The 18831-nt window shown below is 41.0% G+C and overlaps 1 protein-coding gene across 1 annotated transcript in view; it reads right to left on the bottom strand.

The window, feature by feature from the left end:
• Positions 1 to 2278: 2278 nt before the first annotated feature.
• Positions 2279 to 18831, bottom strand: part of jam2a (junctional adhesion molecule 2a) — a 93257-nt gene continuing 76704 nt past the window's right edge. Inside the window, exons 7-10 of the mRNA XM_048540565.2 lie at positions 17342 to 17449; positions 16534 to 16549; positions 12207 to 12249; positions 2279 to 8210 (exon numbers count right to left, since the gene is read on the bottom strand). Coding sequence (XP_048396522.1) covers positions 8178 to 8210; positions 12207 to 12249; positions 16534 to 16549; positions 17342 to 17449 — 200 coding nt within the window. The 3' untranslated portion in view covers positions 2279 to 8177. The remainder of the gene's footprint in view (positions 8211 to 12206; positions 12250 to 16533; positions 16550 to 17341; positions 17450 to 18831) is intronic.

Genomic DNA, 18831 nt, shown 5'->3' with positions numbered 1-18831 from the left:
GGATGGACATGTTGTCTAAGGAATGGGAGGGGGAGTTGAAATGGTTCGCGACTGGGAGGTGCAGTTGTTTACTGCGAACCGAGCATAGGTGTTCTGCAAAGCGGTCCCCAACCCTCCGCTTGGTTTCCCCAATGTAGAGGAAGCCACACCAGGTACAGTGGATTCAGTATACCACACTGGCGGATGTGCAGGTGAACATCTGCTTGATGAGGAAAGTCATCTTGGGGCCTGGGATGGGGGTGAGGGAGGAGGTGTGGGGCAGGTGTAGCCCTTCCTGCGGTTGCAGGGGAAAGTGCTGGGTGTGGTGGGGTTGGAGGGGAGTGTGGAGCAGACAAGGGAGTCATGGAGAGAGTGGTCTCTCCGGAAGGCAGATAAGGGTGGGGTTGGAAAAATGTCTTTAGTGGTGGGGTCGGATTGTAGATGGCGGAAGTGTCGGAGGATGATGCGTTGGTGGGGTGGTATGTGAGGACGAGAGGGATTCTCTTTTGGCGGTTATTGTGGGGATGGGGTGTGAGGGATGAGGTGCGGGAAATGTGGGAGATGTGTCTGAGGGCGTTCCCGACCACCGCAGGTGGGGGGTGGGGGTCTTGCGGTCCTCAAAGAACGAGGACATCTGGGATGTGCGGGAGTGGAATGCCTCATCCTGGGAGCAGATGCTGCGGAGGCGAAGGAATTGGGAATAGGTGATGGAATTTTTGCAGGAGGGTGGGTGGGAGGAGGTGTATTCCAGGTAACTGTGGGAGTTGGGCTTGAAATGGACATCACGATATCTCATTTGGGTTGCAGAGTAAGTTAAGAGTGGGAGGGGAAAGATCCAGTTGTCATGCACCACGAATGAACAAACAATGTGGATGGAAAGAGGCTGAGGGAATATGAGCATCTTGGGGCAAAATTTAAAAAGTAGAATCCAAAAGGTAGTAATCTCCAGAAAAATATGTGGCTCAAAGATTTGTGTGGGGAAAAATAGGTTCAGATTCATGGGATCTTGGCACTATTGGGGAAGGAGGGAATTGTTCCAATGGGATGGGCTCCACCGGAATCAGAGTCCTTGTGGATCATATACCAAAGGGTATAGACGTTTCTTTCGCCTAAATAGTGGGAAGGAGAGTGTTCAGTTGCAGAAGTTGTTATAAATGAAAGGGAAAGGAGGGGGTCAGGTTGTATGTTATTGATGGAGCTGATTGTTACCAGAAAATAAAAGGTAGGACAGAAAGTGTGAATGTCTGTATGTACCAAAATACCATAAAAAGTGTAAGCAAATTTGATAATAAATCAAACTGAAAGGCTTTGCAAAAACCAAAAGAACTGCGGGTGCTGTAAATCAGGACCAAAAACAAAGTTGCTGGAAAAGCTCAGCAGGTCTGGCAGCATCTGTGAAAGAGAAAACAGAGTTAACATTTCAGGTCCGGTGACCCTTCCTCAGAACTCATCGTGTCTTGTTTTTTTTCCTTCACAAATTTGCAGATGAGACAAAAATAGGTGGAAAGGCAGGTTGTGAGAGGAATACAAATGATTTACAGAGAGATAGCGGTAGATTAAGTAAGTGGTCTAAAAGTTGACAAATCGAACGTAATGTGGGAAAACGTGAAATTGTTCGTTTTGGAAAGGAGACTGAAAGAACAGCAATAATTAAATACAGGAAAAACTGCAGAAAGGGACTTGGGGTTCTTATGAACAAAACACAGAAAGCTAACACGCAGATGCAGCAGGTAATTAGGAAGGCTAATGGAATGTCGGCCCTTATTTCTCGCAGATTGGAGTATAAGAATATGCAAGTTTTACTGCAACTGTACAGGGAAAACACAGGAAAGTGGATGTGAGGAACATTGGATTATCCATGATCCTATTGATTGGTGGAGTTGGCTTGAGGGGCTGCGTGGCCTAATCCTGTTCCTATTTCTGTGCACCACAGCAATATCTATATGAATCATTTGGTGTTGCTGCTCACCTGTCCCCTTCCTCCCTTGGAATTTTGTTCAAATGCTACACTTTGTTGTACAAGATGCTTATTTCCCTCAGTGTGAGTGTACACTCGTGTTTCCTCTTAATTCGCTCACTGTTAGCAACAACGACTATGAAATTTGCACCCATGTGCAAGAGTGAGATATTATTTTCAAGCAACAAGCTGGATCCAACAAACCATAGCCTCCAATCAATTGGAGGTCATGCCACAGAGGTATGTTTTCCCACATTGTGTCTACATGTAATAGCTCGTGTGACACCTTCGATTTAAGTATCCAACTCGGTGCTCACACGCTTTTATATGAACCTCACATGATTGACAGCAGGACATCTTGGCATTTATTCAAAAAGGTAAGAGGTTGAACCTACAGGCTCATGAAAAGTAAACAAGTAAATACAAAGTAAATAAGAAACAGGCTTAAATGGAAAAATTGCTGCTTAGTTGGATTTTGTCTGAGGTGTAATGTTTACCTTTTCTCAACAGCAGTAAGGTGGTGTTTTTAACCAAGTTCTATTTGCAATTTTAACAGAAGTTTGCCATGAGATTTAAGACATGAGTTATTTGTAAAGATCTTGTACAAACCATAACTTCAGCTGTACATGTTAAAAGAAAACATTTGTAGTTTTATTAATGCTGTTTTAAGATTTCTTTCATGGGCTCAAACTGAAGTAGTGACAATAGACAAAGTGAATAGTGTTAGGAATAGTGGATTTCCATAGAATCCCTACAGTGTGAAAGCAGGCCGTTCAACCCAACAAGTCCACACTGAACATCATCCACACCAACCCTCTGGAGGTCATTCCACCCAGACTCATCCTCCTATCCTATCACACTGCATTTCCCACAACTAATCTACACATCCCCAAACATTACGGGTTACTTAACATGGTCAATCCACCTAACCTGCACATCTTTGGACTATGGAAGGAAACCAGAGCACCTAGGGTAAACCCACACAAACATGGGGAGAATGTGTCACCTCCACACAGGAAGTCATCTGAGGGTGGAATTGCATCCACGTCCCTGGCACTGTGATGCATCAAGTGCTAATCACAGACCCACCATACTGCTCATGCAGTGTGATGCTTAATATTCATGAAGTATTTTATTAATGCATCATGTCATTTTCAGTTTGCTATGACATGTATATCTAAGATTAAAGTTCAAAGCCTCACCAGGACTTGCTATTTATAGCTTGTATAAATTAGATGTACAATGGTTGATTTTTACTGACCATTTCAGGAGAGTGGACTGAGGGGGTGAATTTCTCCCAGGGTATCTTAGCCACCAAGCTAAAATGTTAACAGGAGAATTGTCAGTAATGTGACAAAAAACCTCAGAAATTCATCCTCCAATAAAGACAGAAATGCATTTATGCAGCACTTTTCATGACAGCCTGAAATTTACCACCAGCCACTCAAATACTTTTGAAATGGAGTCACTGTTGTAATATATGGAGATATGTTTATTATTGAACACAACCTATGTTCAAGATCCATGTAACTGGTTCCTAATGGGTTGGGTCACCATTATGCGGTCCTTCAGTATGTAAAGTGATTCATAGCAATTTAAAGTGGGCAAGTTACTGCCCTCGTAATTTGAGGAGATGGACTGATACAAGAACTGAAATTGCGAAGGTGTTGGTGGAGGGGTCAAGAAATTTTGCATTATCACTAACAATTTGAAAGTATCACATCCTGTTTAATCAATGTTAAAAAAATTGAACCCAAGGCCTGTGTTGATACTTTTAATGTTATTTCATTATTGACTCAAGTTATTAGCTGATAAAGAGTTAAAATTATAAAGTGTTCTGGTAAAGTTAGTTTTTACACTCATGCACAACAAGAAGTATCTGCATCAATTCATGTTATGGAACTCAAAAGCAGCCAACAAATATGATAAAAAGAGTTAGTTGCAACTCCCAAAAGCAAACACCAATGCTAGAAGTACACAAGACCCATCAGCATCTAAAAAGACATGGACACATCAATGCTTTTGGCAGGGTCTCTTTGTCACAGCAAACCAATTGATAGCATTCCTGTTTTTTTTTCTGAAAATACTGAAATTCCTGGCAAAATCCTATCAATATTTAAGTGCTGTAGTGATTCCCCGTGCAAATATATTCCTGCAACTCACATGGAACTATTAATATACTGCAGGGGTTATCTCGGAAAGTACTGATTCATGGGTATGCAGTTGCAAAATTATTAAACCAGAGATATTGCCATACAAATAGTGATATGTTAGGGGAACCACCTGCAAATACTGTTGTATTGTAAGGTTTCCCCTGCAAATTCTAAATACTCTCCTGGGCACCATCATTGCTAATACTGATGTACTCTTCAGGATCACACACAGTATCTCAAGAAATTCTCATGGTTCCCTGGAAAGATGGATCTAGTCACAGGAATTCCAAGGTTCTCTCTCTCTCTTCTACTTTTCCATGAGACAGTATATAGGAACAGGAGTATGTCATTATGCTGCTTGAGCCTGTTCTGCCATGAAGCCAAATCTTGGCTGATCTGTATCTCAACTCCATTTATCAACCTTTCCTCTACACCCCTTGATACCTTTAATCAATGTAAATTTATGAATCTCAGACTTTAAAACTGTAAGTGACCTGGCGCAAAGAATTCTAGATTTCCAACTGCATTTGTGAGAAAGTGCTATGCATTCCTGAATAGTCCAGCTTTAATCTAAAGGTATACTCTTCATCCTTTAATTCCCTCACCAGGGGAAACTGTTCTCTATCTACTTCTTGAAAAATGAGTTACCATTTAATACACAAACCAGGTTTATTCAATCTCTACCCAGTTTAAACTTTACTATATTTCTGGTACATCAATGTTTGTACCTCTGTCAAGTCCAATATGACCTTCTTGAGGTGAACTGCCCCAAACTGAACCTGGTATATCAGGCAGCATTTTGCTGAAGCCTCGTATTTAAATTCCAACTCTTTTTCCAGTTCCCAGTTTGTTTTATATTGCATACTAGTTTTAAGTGGTTTGTGTGCAGAGACACATCAATCCTTATGTTTCCTTCAAAGCTCCCACTGTTTCCAAGTACATTAACAAAACTGACAGATTGTCTTTCCAAGATTCAAAAGGGATTGCTTTCCCACTTAGTTCATCATTATGCAAGAGAAATCCCTGCTATTCAGTGTGGTAAAATATTCATTTGTGCTCTGTGTCATTCCTGGTCTTGAGAGGATGCATGTCTCGTCTTGTGGAAGAATCTAGAACTCAGGCTCACTGTTTAAAAATAAGGGGTCACCTATTTAAGAAGGATTAAGGAGCATTTTACTTTTCTCTCAAACTATTGTGAGTCTTTGGATATTTAAGACAAAGGTAGGTGGATTCTTGATAAACAAGGTGGTTAAAGGTTATCAAGGGTGCATGGATCTGTGGAGTAATCTGATCAGTCATAACCTTATTGAATAGTGCAGCAGGCTCAGGAGCGGGACAGCCTGATTGTAACTTATATTTTTATTGATCCATCCAGTAAATCAACAAATATGGAGAAGAAAATTGTCAATGTATTTGTCTTAAGGCACTTTGAAAATATAAGGGTCTGAAAAACATTGATCCCCAGAGGCCAGTTGTAAGTGTATAGTTGGGGAATTTGAAGCAGCTAAGCTGAACGATGCCGTTGCTTACAGGGTGGAATATGGATCTATAAGTTAGAAGGTTGTAGGTTCAGCCCTCATTCTATACACAAAAATGTAGTCTATCATGTTGGTACAGATCTTATAGAGTATTACATTGTCAGAGGTACTGACTTTCAGATGAGATATCAGTCTAAGGCACCATTTGCTCTCTGGTAGATGCAAAGGATTTCCATTGTGCTATTTTGAAGAGGAACTCTTCACAGTGTCCTGGCCCGTTCTTATCCTTTAATCAGTGTAGCAAGTTAGATTATCTTTTTCTCATCATGTGATGAGGATTTACTGCAGACAAACTGGCTGCCACTTTCACTACATTACAACAATGGCTAGAAGTACCTCACTGCTTTTGCATGCTTTGTGATGTTCTGAGCATGTAAAAGGTCCTATGTAAACACAAGTTTACTTTTTAGCAGTGAACAAAACCAAAATCAGAAAATTAGGATACCTGTAATTTGAGAAATAGCCAAATTAATGGAGGATTTTGTTTTAAATACACTTAATTTTAAAAATTGCAAATGATATAACGCTAAGTGGGAATGTGTATTGTAAAGAAGGTGTAAAATAGCTTCAGGACTCGGCAGGCTTAGTGAGTGGGTGGAAACATGGCGGATGGAATATGATGTAAAAAATAATAAAAGGTTAGAATGGTAGGAAAAGATTGATGTAAAGATGATTTCTTACACGGTGAGAGACTAGAAAGTGCAGAGGTACAAAGGGGCCTAATTGTGTCATTGTTGATGAGTTAATTAAAAACTAACATGCAGATGCAACAAACTGTCAGGCAGACTGATGAACTGTTCACAGCACAGTATTTAGCACTGCTGCCCGTAGTGCCAGGGCCCTGGGTTCAATTCCAGCTTTGGGTGACTGTCTACGTGGAGCGTGCATGTTCTCTCTGTGCGGGTTTCCACTGGGTGTGGTTTCCTCCCACAATTCAAAGATGTGCAGGTTGGTGGATTGGCCACACTAAATTGTTCATGGTGTGCAGGATGGCAGCAAAAGCCATGTTAAATGTGGGGTTGCAAGGGTCAGGGTGAGATGCTCTTCAGAGGATCAGAGTGGACTTGATGGGCTGAATGGCCTCTTTCCACCCTGGAGGGATTCTATGAATTTGCTTTACAGCAGTGGGTAGTATGAATTGGTCCCCTTTGACCTAAAAAATGTAAAAGTTGCTTTTACGTAGCACCATTCTTAACCTCAGGATGTCATAAAGCACATTATTCCACATTATATTCCATTTGCTATGTTCTTGCCTATTCACTGCCAAAATTCTCCTGAAGCTGCATTACATCTTCCTCCCAACATTCATCCCACCTCACAATCCACAAAGCACGTTTGGAGTGTATTCAGTGTTATACCATACGAAAGGGGCAGCAATCACATTTTATACAGCAAGCTCTCTCTCTCTCCAACAGCAACATGACAAATGATTATCCTAATTCCTCTTTAGTGATGTATATTTTGGCATCGATGTGGCCTGGACTCCAGAAGAATTCGCTATTCAGATTATGTTTGATAACTTAAGTCAAAATGGCTGAACTCTCTCTACATCACCAGTATTTGCAGTTCTTTCCTCTCTTTCTTAAAAATAAAATTAGCAAGAAGTGTAATTGTAGAAAAAGAAATCCCTTTTCTCCGACGTGCCAAGACTCTGTTAAATGGAGTGTGTGGGTTGTGGGCTTCACATTTTTGAAAAAGAGGTGGAGGTTTACAACACTTTGTCGTCACGAGGCAATACTACCTCAGACATAAAACAGTGTCTGCAGTTAGAGCAGTCACTTACTTTGACAATAATTCACTGGGATAAATCTTGATTTATGCAGTACTGTGATGATAGATGCTGGGGTCATTTTCTCTCTCACTGTCTCTTTCTCTCCATGCTTACTTTCAATAAAGACAGTTGCACAGATGTAAAACAGGTTTTCAACATGCTGTCAACACCTTTCATCTATGGAGTGATTTACACAGAAAATGTCTTAATGTGCTTCACATAAACATCATCATGCGATAGTTGACACCAAGCCATATAAGGTGATATTACGGTAGGTTGCACACAGAGGTACGTTTTAAGGAACCTCTTCAAAGGAGGTACAGAGACGTAGAAAAGATCAGCTACGAAATTCCAGAGCATAGGGTCCAAACAGTTAAAAGCCCTGTTGCTAATTGTGGGGTAAAGGAATTTGGGAATGTGCAAGAGACTGCAATTGGAGGGTTGGAGTCAGGATCTACACCAGAAATGAAAACAGAAACTGCTGGAAAATCTCAGCAAGTCTGGCAGCATCTGTCGAGCGAAATCTGAGTTAACATTTCAGGTTGAGTGATCATTCAGAACAATTCTGAAGGTGGGTCACTGGATCTGAAACATTCACTCTGATTTCTCTCCACATATGCTGCCAGACCTGCTGAATTTTTCCGGCAATTTTTGTTTTTGTTTCTGATTTCCAACATTGGCAGTTATCAAGATCTGCACCACTGTCCTACAAACAAGACATAACATTTTTTATGGATATGAATAGTGGTTTCAAATTCTTCACAGATCTTCCCTTTGCTTCAGATAACAAAAGACTTGGTATGTTTGAATTCCTGCGAAAGTAAGGAAAGAAAAACAAATGAGATATGACATATACAAACACTCTGTAAAATCTATAATCAATATAGAAGAAAGAAAATAATGAGAATGAATTAAAGACTACAAGGTAATCTGTCATCTCTAGTAAGCTCCAAAGTGCAGTCATATTGGATGCAAAATGTTAGTTGCATTCTCCCTTCTCTGATACTGCCAGTGCAGAGTTTCTGATTTTATTTCAAATCTCTGGCAGCTACAGTATTTTGCCTTTATCTCCTGCTGGAGCACTGTATGATAAAGGAACAGCTGACTGTGGGTATATTATTATATCAGACAATGAGGATCCTCAAGATGAATAGCAAAGCGATAGAACTTCCTTCTCATCTTTGTCTTGAGTTCCTCATATTCTGAGATTATTCACTCTGGTCCTAAACTCTCGCACGAGGGTAAACAACCTCTCCATACCTAGCCCTTCCCACCACTAATATTATGATTCAATAAGGTTGCTTCTCATTTTTCTAAAATCCAATCAGTACAAGCCCAAGCTCAGTCAATCTCACTCCACAACAAAACCCTCCATTCCAGGGATCAAACTGGTGAACGTTCGAAACTGTATATCAGTTACTGCAGTCGCCCCGTCTCAGCTCTTTGCCTTATTCAGCATTATTTTGTTCCCCCTTCTGGTGTTTGATAAGGTATTTGGCAAAATTCACTTTCATAGCCACGTTACTGGATAATCAATGAGGGAAGGAAAAGCATTATGTTGAATAATTCTGACATTCTGCCCTCTGATGCTGAATGCTGTGTCCCTCTGCACCCCCAACTCAGTGAGCTTTGACAATTACATGACATCAAACTCTTCTTCTGTTGCTTTTATCTCTGTGCCCCTTTGTTTGGACCGGAGTCCTGTCCCCATCACACAGACCCCTCTACCTACCTCCCACACTCTGTCTCTGTCTCTCTCTCTCTCTCTCAATTGTTGACATGCTCGCCGAGCTGGCTTATTTTGTTCAGATGTTTCGTCACCATGCTAGGTGACATTATCAGTGGAGCCTTCGATGAAGCAAAGTTATTCTACTCCACTTAGCATTTGTACTGTCTGGTCTGTTACGGTAAGTGCTGTCATTTCCAGTTTTGATCTATATGGGGTCCAATTCTATATGTTTGTTGCTTGAAGTATGGGCAGATAACCGTGCCTCTAGGAATTCCCGTGTGTGTCTATGTTTGGCTTAGGCTACTACAGTTGCCTTGTCCCGGTTAAACTGATGGCCTTCATTGTCTGAATGTACAGATATTAAGGAGAGCTCATTGTGTCATTTTGCTGCTAGCTGCTAACGGATTGGACAGTATAAATTCTGAGCGGCATAGAATAACATCGTTTCATCAGAGGCTTCACTGATGATGTCACCTCGCATGGTGATAAAATATCTGAACAAAAACAAGCCAGATTGGTGAGCAAGTCAACAACCTGATCCACAACCCGAGCTGCAGATCTTTTCTAAAACTTTAAAGTCTCCCTGTTCCAGACTCCTCCCTCTAATCTCTCACCTGCACTCAACCTATTTATTGAGCACTATCGATGTGACATGATACACCGGCATTCCTCTGATCCCCTCACTCATTCCAACCTCTCTGAACTTACTGCTCTGATGAAATAAGTACATTACCAAGAAATGATCTTGCATTGGATAATGTGGAATCCCCACGGGTGGAGGTGAGAAATAACAAGGGGAACACCACACTACTGGGAGCAGTCTATAATATCCCTAACAATAGTTTAAATGCAGGAAAGAAAGTAAATCAGGAGATGATGAGGCCATGTTAAAAGGGCAGTGCGTTAATCATAAGTGACTTTAGTCTTTATGTAGGGAAAACCAAATTGTCAATATAGCCATGTGGCTGGATTCATAGAGTGTACTCAGGATTGTTCCTTAGTTACATTTTGTGGTTTCAACTGGGGATCAGGTTGTTTTGCATCTGGTATTGTGAAATGAAGCAGGTTTGATGAATGATCTCAAATTAAGTGATCCTTTAGGGAACAGTGACCATAATATGGTAAAATTAAGCATCAGTTTGAGAGTGAGAAACTTGAATCCCAACAAATGCGCTAAGTTAAATAAGAGTAATTACATAGAGATAAGAGTGTTGGCGGCAGTGCACTGGGTAAGGTATTTAGAAGAAAAGATAATTGAGGAACAAAATCAGGTGTTTAAAAAAATAGTTCGTGTTACAGGAAAGACATACTAAGTGAGGAAGGAAGATTCTCGGAAAGAGATAAACTGATAATAGTTAACCAAGGAAGTGAAGGATAGTACTGAATTGAAAGAAAACAATTACGCAATACAGCAGAGATGAGGAGTGAACAGATAATCAGGAAAATTTTAAAAGCCAGTAAAAATGACAAAAAAAATGAATAAAGAGATAGAAAATAAACCAAGAGTGCAAACTAGCAAGCAATATACAATGGATGGTAAAAGCTTCTTTAAATATATAATACAGAAATGAAAAGTCAAAGTGAACATCAACCTTTTAGAAAATGAGGCCGGGAAAAAATAATGGGAATGAGGAAATTACAGAGGAGTTGAATAAATATTTTGCATTAATTTTCATGATGGATAATTTCAATGATACTAATGAACATTCTAGGGGCCCAGCGTGGGGATAGAGAAATAAATACAATAGCTATCACTGTAGGAAAAAACACCTAGTGTGCCAAACATCTGCAAGTCTCCTGAACCCAATTAAAAATCCTATTATTTTAAAGGAAGTAGCTACAGAAATAGTGGATGCACCGGTAGCAATTTTCCAGAAATCCTTAGATTAAGGGAAAGTCCCACAGGATTGAAAAAACTGTTAATGTAACACCATTATTGAAAATTGCAGAGAGATGAAAAATGCTAACTATAGGCCAGCTAGCTTAACATTTGCAATTCAGAAAATGTTAAGAGTTTGTAATAAAACATATAATGGCAGAACATTTAGAAATAGGTAATATATTCAAGCACGGTTAGCATGGCTTCATGAAGAGGAAATGATGCCTGACAATTTTTTACAGTTCTTTGAGGAACTAAAAAGCAAGTTTGATAAAGGAGAATCAGAAGATGTAATATATTTGGACTTCAAAAAGGAGTTTGATGAGGAACTGCGCATTTGGCTGCTTAATATGATAACAGCCATGGTGCTGGGGGTAGGATACAAGCATAGATAGAGGATTGGCTAACTATTTAAAAGACAGCGTTGGGTCAAAGGGGAATTTTCAGCATGGCAACCTGTTACCAGTGGAGTGTTCCAGGGAGGAGTCATGAGGGAATAATCATTTACAATACTTGTATGCTTAAATAGATGGGAAGGCAAAAACTGAAGCTGACACCAAGATTCTACAGAGTGACACAGGCAGGTGAATAGAGTAGGAAAATCTTGGCAGATGGACTACAATGTGAGAAAATGAGAAGTCATGTGCTTTGGCAGGAGGAGTCGAGGAGTTGAATACTTTTAAATAGAGAAAGACGGCAGAAATCTGCAAAACAAGAGGGATTTGGTCCTACTGCTTAAGCCAGAAAAAGCTAGCATCCAACCTCAGTGGGTACTAGGAGAGGCAAATGGACTATTTGGCGTTTATTTCAAAAGGGATGAAGAAAACAATTGGGAGGTCTTGCTAAAATTATATAAGGCATTTGTCAGACCTGAATACTGTGAACTGTTTTGGTCCTGTTATATTAGGAAAGACATATTGGCGTTGGAGGCAGTCCAGAGAAGGTTCACTAGGTTAATCCCAGGTATGGAGGGATTTAGTAGTTTGGGCTTGTATTCATTGGGTTTTAGCAGAATGACAGGAAACCTTATTGAAACATATAAGATTATTAGGGAGCTTGACAGGACAGATGTGGAGAAACTAGAGCTAGGAATCATCATCTCAGGGTAAGGGGTCGCCAATTTAATGTTGGTGCAGACTCAGTGGGTTGAATGACCTAATTCTACTTGTATATCATGAGGTCTTATCATTTCAAACTTACTTCATTGACTGGAGAAGCAGCTGTTTGTTTGGTGGTTTTTGCCCTGTGGAAACAGAAATAAAGAAACAGCAGGTGAGTACATGATAACTCGAGAGTCAGAGTAAGCGGCTGAATTCTCAGGGAAGGAACGAGGAAAACCTAACAATGTAGAACAAACAACAAGCCTGCATTTATATAGCAACTTTCACAATCTCAGGATGCCCCAAGGTACTGTGCAGCCGGTAAAACATTTTTGAAGTGTTATATTGTAGGAAAGCCAATTAGGACACAGGAAATTCCGACAAAGCAGAATGTAATAATGATCATGCCATCTGTTTATCAAAGATGCTGACTGAAGGTAAAAAATGGTCAGGAGGGAGATCACAGGTGGCTTTTTTTCAGAAGTAGGGTATTTTACATTAACGTGTGTTGTTTCATGGAAGTTACAGCAGAAATTGTGAGGTACTGGGTCAGACCATGTCTGGATGCAATGGATTTAAAGTGTCCAAATGTTCTTGCCCTGACACTTTGTGAATTTGATAAGAATAGAGACAAAGTGAAAGACTGAAACTGCATTTGACCGTGTAATTATATTATGTAAAAAATCTGATTCTTCTTTAAATGTCACCAGAAAAGTCTAACGATGACTGTCCTTCTTGATTCATTTCAGCTAAACACAAGCTGACGTTACCTTGGTATCAATTCCCAAGGAAGATATTTACTACTCAATTAACATTTGAACAGCATAATATGTCCAACTAAAGGTACAATAATTCAAAGCTTCTGAGTAAACACAGTAGACTTGAAGGGCCTGCCAGCATAATTAACTTTGCTTTGTAGATCAGTCAGGAAAATCAAGAGTTACAGGCAAAATGCAGGAAAATGGAAGTGAGGAATGTCAGATCAACCATGATCATATTGAATGGTGGAGCAGACTCGTGTGGCCAAATAGTCTACTCCTGTTCCTATTTCTTACGGTCTTATGGTTATGGTCAACGATTCACCAAAAGTTAATACAGCTGTCATCTTGAGTTTTGAGTTGTTTAACACTGGTTATAAGAAACCATTCTGAGCAGAAATCCTCAAGAAGAACTCAAAGACATGCTCAAGAGAGAACTCTCAGCCAGAGACAGCCCGTGGAAAGGACTTACAGAAACATAATACGGTTATGCCAAAAGCAGTCAAGCAATCTGCAATAACAAGATGCAGAGCTGGAAGAACACAACAGGCCAGGCAGCAGAGGAGCAGGAAAGCTGATGTTTTGGGTCTCGATCCTTCTTGAGAAATGGGGGCGGGGAAGGAGGCTCTGAAATAGAGAGAGGGGGAGGCGATGGTAGAAGGTGGATAGAGGAGCAGATAGGCTGAGGGAAGACGGACAGGTCAAGGAGGTGGAGATGAAGCCAGTAAAAGTGAGTGTAGGTAGGGAATTGGGATATGGGTTGGTCAGTGAGGAGAGAGGGGCGGGTAGGTGGGAGGGAAGATGGACAGCTAAGGAGGCAGGGACGAGAAGGATTGGTCTTGGGCTGAGGTCATGGTGGGGAGATTTTGAAGCTTGTTATGTGGTCGAGCAGTTTCAGGGCCGAATAGATTACCAGAGGGTAGCAGTAGGAGAGAAATCCTCTGAGGTCTTTCTGGAGGGAGGAGGGTAACTTCTTCAAGGTAGGCATCCTTAGAAGAGGCTTCACAGTGGGGTTATAACTCACTCAGAGATAGTAGGAACTGCTGATGCTGGACTCTGAGATAACAAGTTGTAGAGCTGGATGAACACAGCAGGCCAAGCAGCATCAGAAGAGTAGGAAAGCTGACTTTTTGGGTCTGGTCCCTTCTTTGGAAATGGGGGAGGGGAAGAGGGCTCTGAAATAAATAGAGAGATGGGGAGGTGATGATGGAAGGTGGATAGAGGAGCAGATAGGTGGAGAGAAGACAGACAGGTCAAGGAGGTGGGGATGGAACCAGTAAGGGTGGGTGTAGGTAGGGATTTGGGATGGGGGCACTGCAAGTACTATGACACCAGAATGAGTTAGGAACAAGAACCTGTTTCTCTTCTTCAATTTCTGTTTTGCCTACTGGGTTCACCTGTACAGACAACTTCAAACTATTCACTGACAGAAATAATCACAGCTATTGAATTCTGACTTTGAGTATTCAATGTTTTCACTTTGGAAAGAGAATTTTCAAGCAAAGACCTGCAACATAACAGACTGATCTTACTTTCATCTTTTTAAGCATGTTTTAATAGTACCTACCCTATCTTTGTACTTTATAATAACTACATTACTACGTTAGTTAACTTCAATCATATGCTGTATGTAATATACTAATCTTACTTAAGACTAAAGTTTTGCTGTTGTTTATTTCTTTTTTTAATTAGAGCTATTAAAAACAGTAAAAAGGTTAAACAAGTTTGATAAATACACGGTTCAGGGGACCACCCTACAAGCAAGTCAAAAGTAACTTACATACAATGAAGTAATCTAGTGCAATGTGACTATGTGTGTGCTTCATAATCACGTATGCTCCCTCTAACTGTGCTGCACTACATAGACCCTTTAAGATTTTCCTCTTGACTGCGTATCTTAAAGGAACTGTTGCTTTTGTTTAGCCCCTTTGTCCTGTTTGATCCGATTGTCCAGCAGTTTACTGGGATTGTCCGTGCAGGGAATCACATTACTGGCTGTACAGTCAGATTTAGCTTCTTTTCAGCTGCTGCACGAATCCAAATGGTCAATGATTCCACTCGTCCAAAGTGTTTACATTTTTATTTGCCCTGGTCTCCCTCATCTTCCTCTTCGCAAGTTGCTGCTTAAGGCAAGATTTTTTTCTCCACTGTCGACTTCATATCCATTCATTTTTCAGAGCTGAGGGATAGCAAGCACTGCAGATGCTGGAGTCAGAGATAACAAGGTGTGGAGTTGGAGGAACACAGCAGGCCAGGCAGCATCAGAGGAAGCAGGAAAGGTGGTGTTTCCGGTCAGGACCCTTCTTCAGAAATGGGGAGGGGAGAGAGAGCTCAGAAATAAGTTTTCAGAGCTCCTCGGCAGAAAATGACGTGAAAGCTACAGAATGCACACAACAGCGATTTAGCTGGCGATGGACATGAGGAAAGGCCTGGGATTGTGTCTATCCCTTTCTGGGGTAGAGGAAGCTGTTTTGGAGTCATTTTTTAAAAAATTAGCACAAAGTTTCGTTAATGTGAATTGGGAAAGCATATTTCGTCTGGTCTGCGCTGAGATCATCGATTGAAAACAGCAAGGAGGGCGGTAAGAAAATACTTCTTTATATGGTACATGGTTGGAGTCTGCACTGTTTTACTATGGGATTAAGGAGAGGTCACTGTACCATAGCCATGGGATAAACAAATAGATTGCTCTCGCAAAGAGCTAGCAAAGGCATCGTGGGCAGGAATGACATAGTTTCATGTTTTTAAACTTTCTATCACTGAGAGACCTGAGTTAATTGTCATTGGATAGTTTCCCTTGCATTAACTGTCATTTATGGAAAAGAATTTTGAACGCAGAACCTAAGAGCAGTGGTAGGCCCTTTGAGCTTGCTCTGTCAGTTGGTACGATTGCAGTTCTTTGGTTTTTATTATCCTCTAACTCTGCTCCCAACTTCATCCAATCAACCACCTTTTCAATGTAGAAGCTTCTCAATCTCAAAGGCCTGAATCTGTTCCTTTCTAGCATGTGTCCCCTGGTCATACAGAAATAGATCATTCCTTGCAAGAATTGGCTGAGGCCATTCAGCCCCTTGAGCCTGTCACCATGCAATTAGATCATGGCAGTTCTGTTTCTTTTAACTGCATCTCCCTGTCCTGTATGCATGTCTGTATAGTAGTCATTCAGCACAGAGATCACACTTTCTCAGTGGCAATTCTATACTCAGTCCGGTTTCAGGGTTATGAAGAGAAACCAGTTTGTGCAGAATTGGCCCAACACAGTCCTAGTGGCATTGGGAGGGATAGTTTTAGCCTACTCCCAATCTGTGGTGAAAAATGTATGACCGTACTGACCAAGGAAATGATGAATACCCTTTGTTCAGGCATGGAAGATGGTCAGTTGAGCAAGTGACCAGAGGGTCTCTGATGCCCCTACAATGAAGCAAGCAAAACTAACTCTCATTTCACTATGTGTAAGGTGCAATTATCAAACCAAATTTGACACTGAGCCACAGAAGGAAATCTTAGGACAGGTGGAGCACATTTTAATCCAAGCATCCAAGAGTGAGAAGTCGAGCGATTGGGTGGTTTTTGGCCTGGAGAGCTGAAGGCATGGGGAATAAAGGTAGAAAGTGAAAATGGAGAGGGGTAAATCTTGGAGGATGAAGGAGAAGCTGGTAGTTTACTTACTTAGAGGACCCTTTTCCTGTGAAAAGAAAAACAAACAAGAATTAATGTTCAACATTATGACTGGGGAACTTGTCAACATTTTAAGATGCACTGAAACAGATATAAGCAAAGCAAATAACTGTGCTAAATGTAAGGAGGAGGACCGCTTTATCACAAAGTTCTACATAGGATATACAGTAATCCATGTGGCCCTGCAAGGCCATTTGAGAGTCGACTCAACCCTCGTCCCATCTGTTTTCATACAAAATCAATCCTCATCGTAGGCCTCCAGTTCCTTATCCTTCTCCTGTGTGGCTGATTTTCCCTCACAAACCACCCCTTCAAAACTTCCCTGTGCTGATGAATTACATATTCTCATCACTCTTTGGATACAAATGTCTTCTCCCTTTAGGATACTCCACCAAATCTTTCTTAATTTAAAGATCTTGATTCTTCACCCCTCAGCTGTCTTTTCTTCAATAGATTTTTTTTTTACATGCCATATATTTATAAAATGTATTCATTGTTACATAAGGAGCTATACATATTATATGTATGGATACCCATGCACTTCTGGTATTATCCTTATAACGGGCCCTTCAAGCCTGGTCTGTCACTAAATGATGATCATATTTTAACCTCAACTCTACCGTTCTGAATATCCCCGGTAGTCTTTCCCCAGTAGCCCATTCTCCAATTGGGACCCTGGGGTTTGGACACCATCTCATCAGCGGTCCACATCTGTGCAGCTCACTCAAGCCCTTTCTTCACAGGAAATGCATCCTTTCTCAAAAATCTCTGACAGACAAGGAGACAAGATGTTACTCACTCCCTAAGTAACCCTTTCTGTGGGTGTAGTACATTCCGAGCCCACACAGTGACAACACCAAGGCGATGATTATTACGGTGATAACGATTGCACCGATGTCAAGATCATCTGCAAGCAAGTGGAGGATAAGTGAGAAGCAAACTACCTCATCGACAAACAATGTGAAGAAATGGAAGGAAGAACTTGCATCAACGTACCAACTTTTACATCCTCTGGACATCCCCAAAAACAAAGGGTTTTACAACAGTTACTTCAATAGGTGGTTTGAAGTTTTAAATAATTACTTAATTTTATGAATGCGATTTTAATAGATAAAAGCCAGCAATGGTTACTATACGATATAAAATCATTCAAAAAAAAAATGCATTTATCTTTTGCTTTCCACCTCTATTACTTTGAAACATTAAACCTCCCTCTTGTGGTATAGCCATTGTTGTAATGTAGGAATCCAACATGCACACAGTAAGATTCAACAAACAACAATATCACACTAATACACAGTGTGGAGCTGGAGGAACACAGCTGGCCAGGCAGCATCTGAGGAGCAGGAAAGCTGATGTTTCAGGTCAGGACCCTTCTTCAGAAGTACCTGCTTCTCTGATGCTGCCTGGCCTGCTGTGTTCATCCAGCTCCACTTTGTGTTATCTCTGACTCCAGCACTGGCAGTTCATACTATTTCTGAGCAATATCACACTGACCAGATAATCTGGTTTATTTTTAAGAGCTGATGTCGGTATAGAAAAAACATGGGCTTTGTCACCACGGACAGCTCTATTTACTTTTCTGCCAAACAGTGCCATGGGATTTCTTTCTTCCACCTGATGGAGCCTTGGTATTAAACCTCATTGAAAAGACACAGCAATCCCCGATCTACATGGTTCAGGTCAGCATTGCTTCTTGTGTTTAAGTTTTAACCTTCTGACCCAAGGCTAGAGATGTTGGCCACTGATGGTGGACTGAAACCATGAGAATAGGATGGAATCGATGTCTGTAGATTTAGTCAGAGGCTTCTCATGCAGTCTGAATAGTGACATTCATCTGAAAAGGGAGAAAGCACTTCTGTTTGTTGGGGTGTCAGTGACAAGAGGTCATCATTGCTGTTCAAACAATGGGGAGAAAAATAGCCGTTACATAGTTGGTTAGTGGGATCATGGAGTGATTCACCACAGGGTCTGTTCAAGGCAGAGGACAATGTAACTTTTAAGGAAAGATGCAAGTCTACACAGAGAGCAGGCGAGTGGGTTAAATGTGAACAGCCGGCACCGACTCCCACAGCCTAATCAGGAGCCAACATTCCGAATTCTCTCTGTTCTTGGCTGCTTTTGCTGATCTGAGCTAATGATGTTGTGGGAGAGTTTACTGATTAATCTGATCAGGAGAAACATTTTTAACCAGAGAGTGGTAGCAATGTGGGACTTATTACCACATTGAGTTACAGTCTGGAAACACTCAAGGGGAACTCAAGTTAAGGGAATTGATGGAGAAAAGAA

The sequence above is a fragment of the Stegostoma tigrinum genome, chromosome 12 (genome assembly GCF_030684315.1).
Source record: "Stegostoma tigrinum isolate sSteTig4 chromosome 12, sSteTig4.hap1, whole genome shotgun sequence".
Taxonomy (NCBI): domain Eukaryota; kingdom Metazoa; phylum Chordata; class Chondrichthyes; order Orectolobiformes; family Stegostomatidae; genus Stegostoma; species Stegostoma tigrinum.
This window is presented reverse-complemented; position numbering and strand designations above follow the sequence as displayed.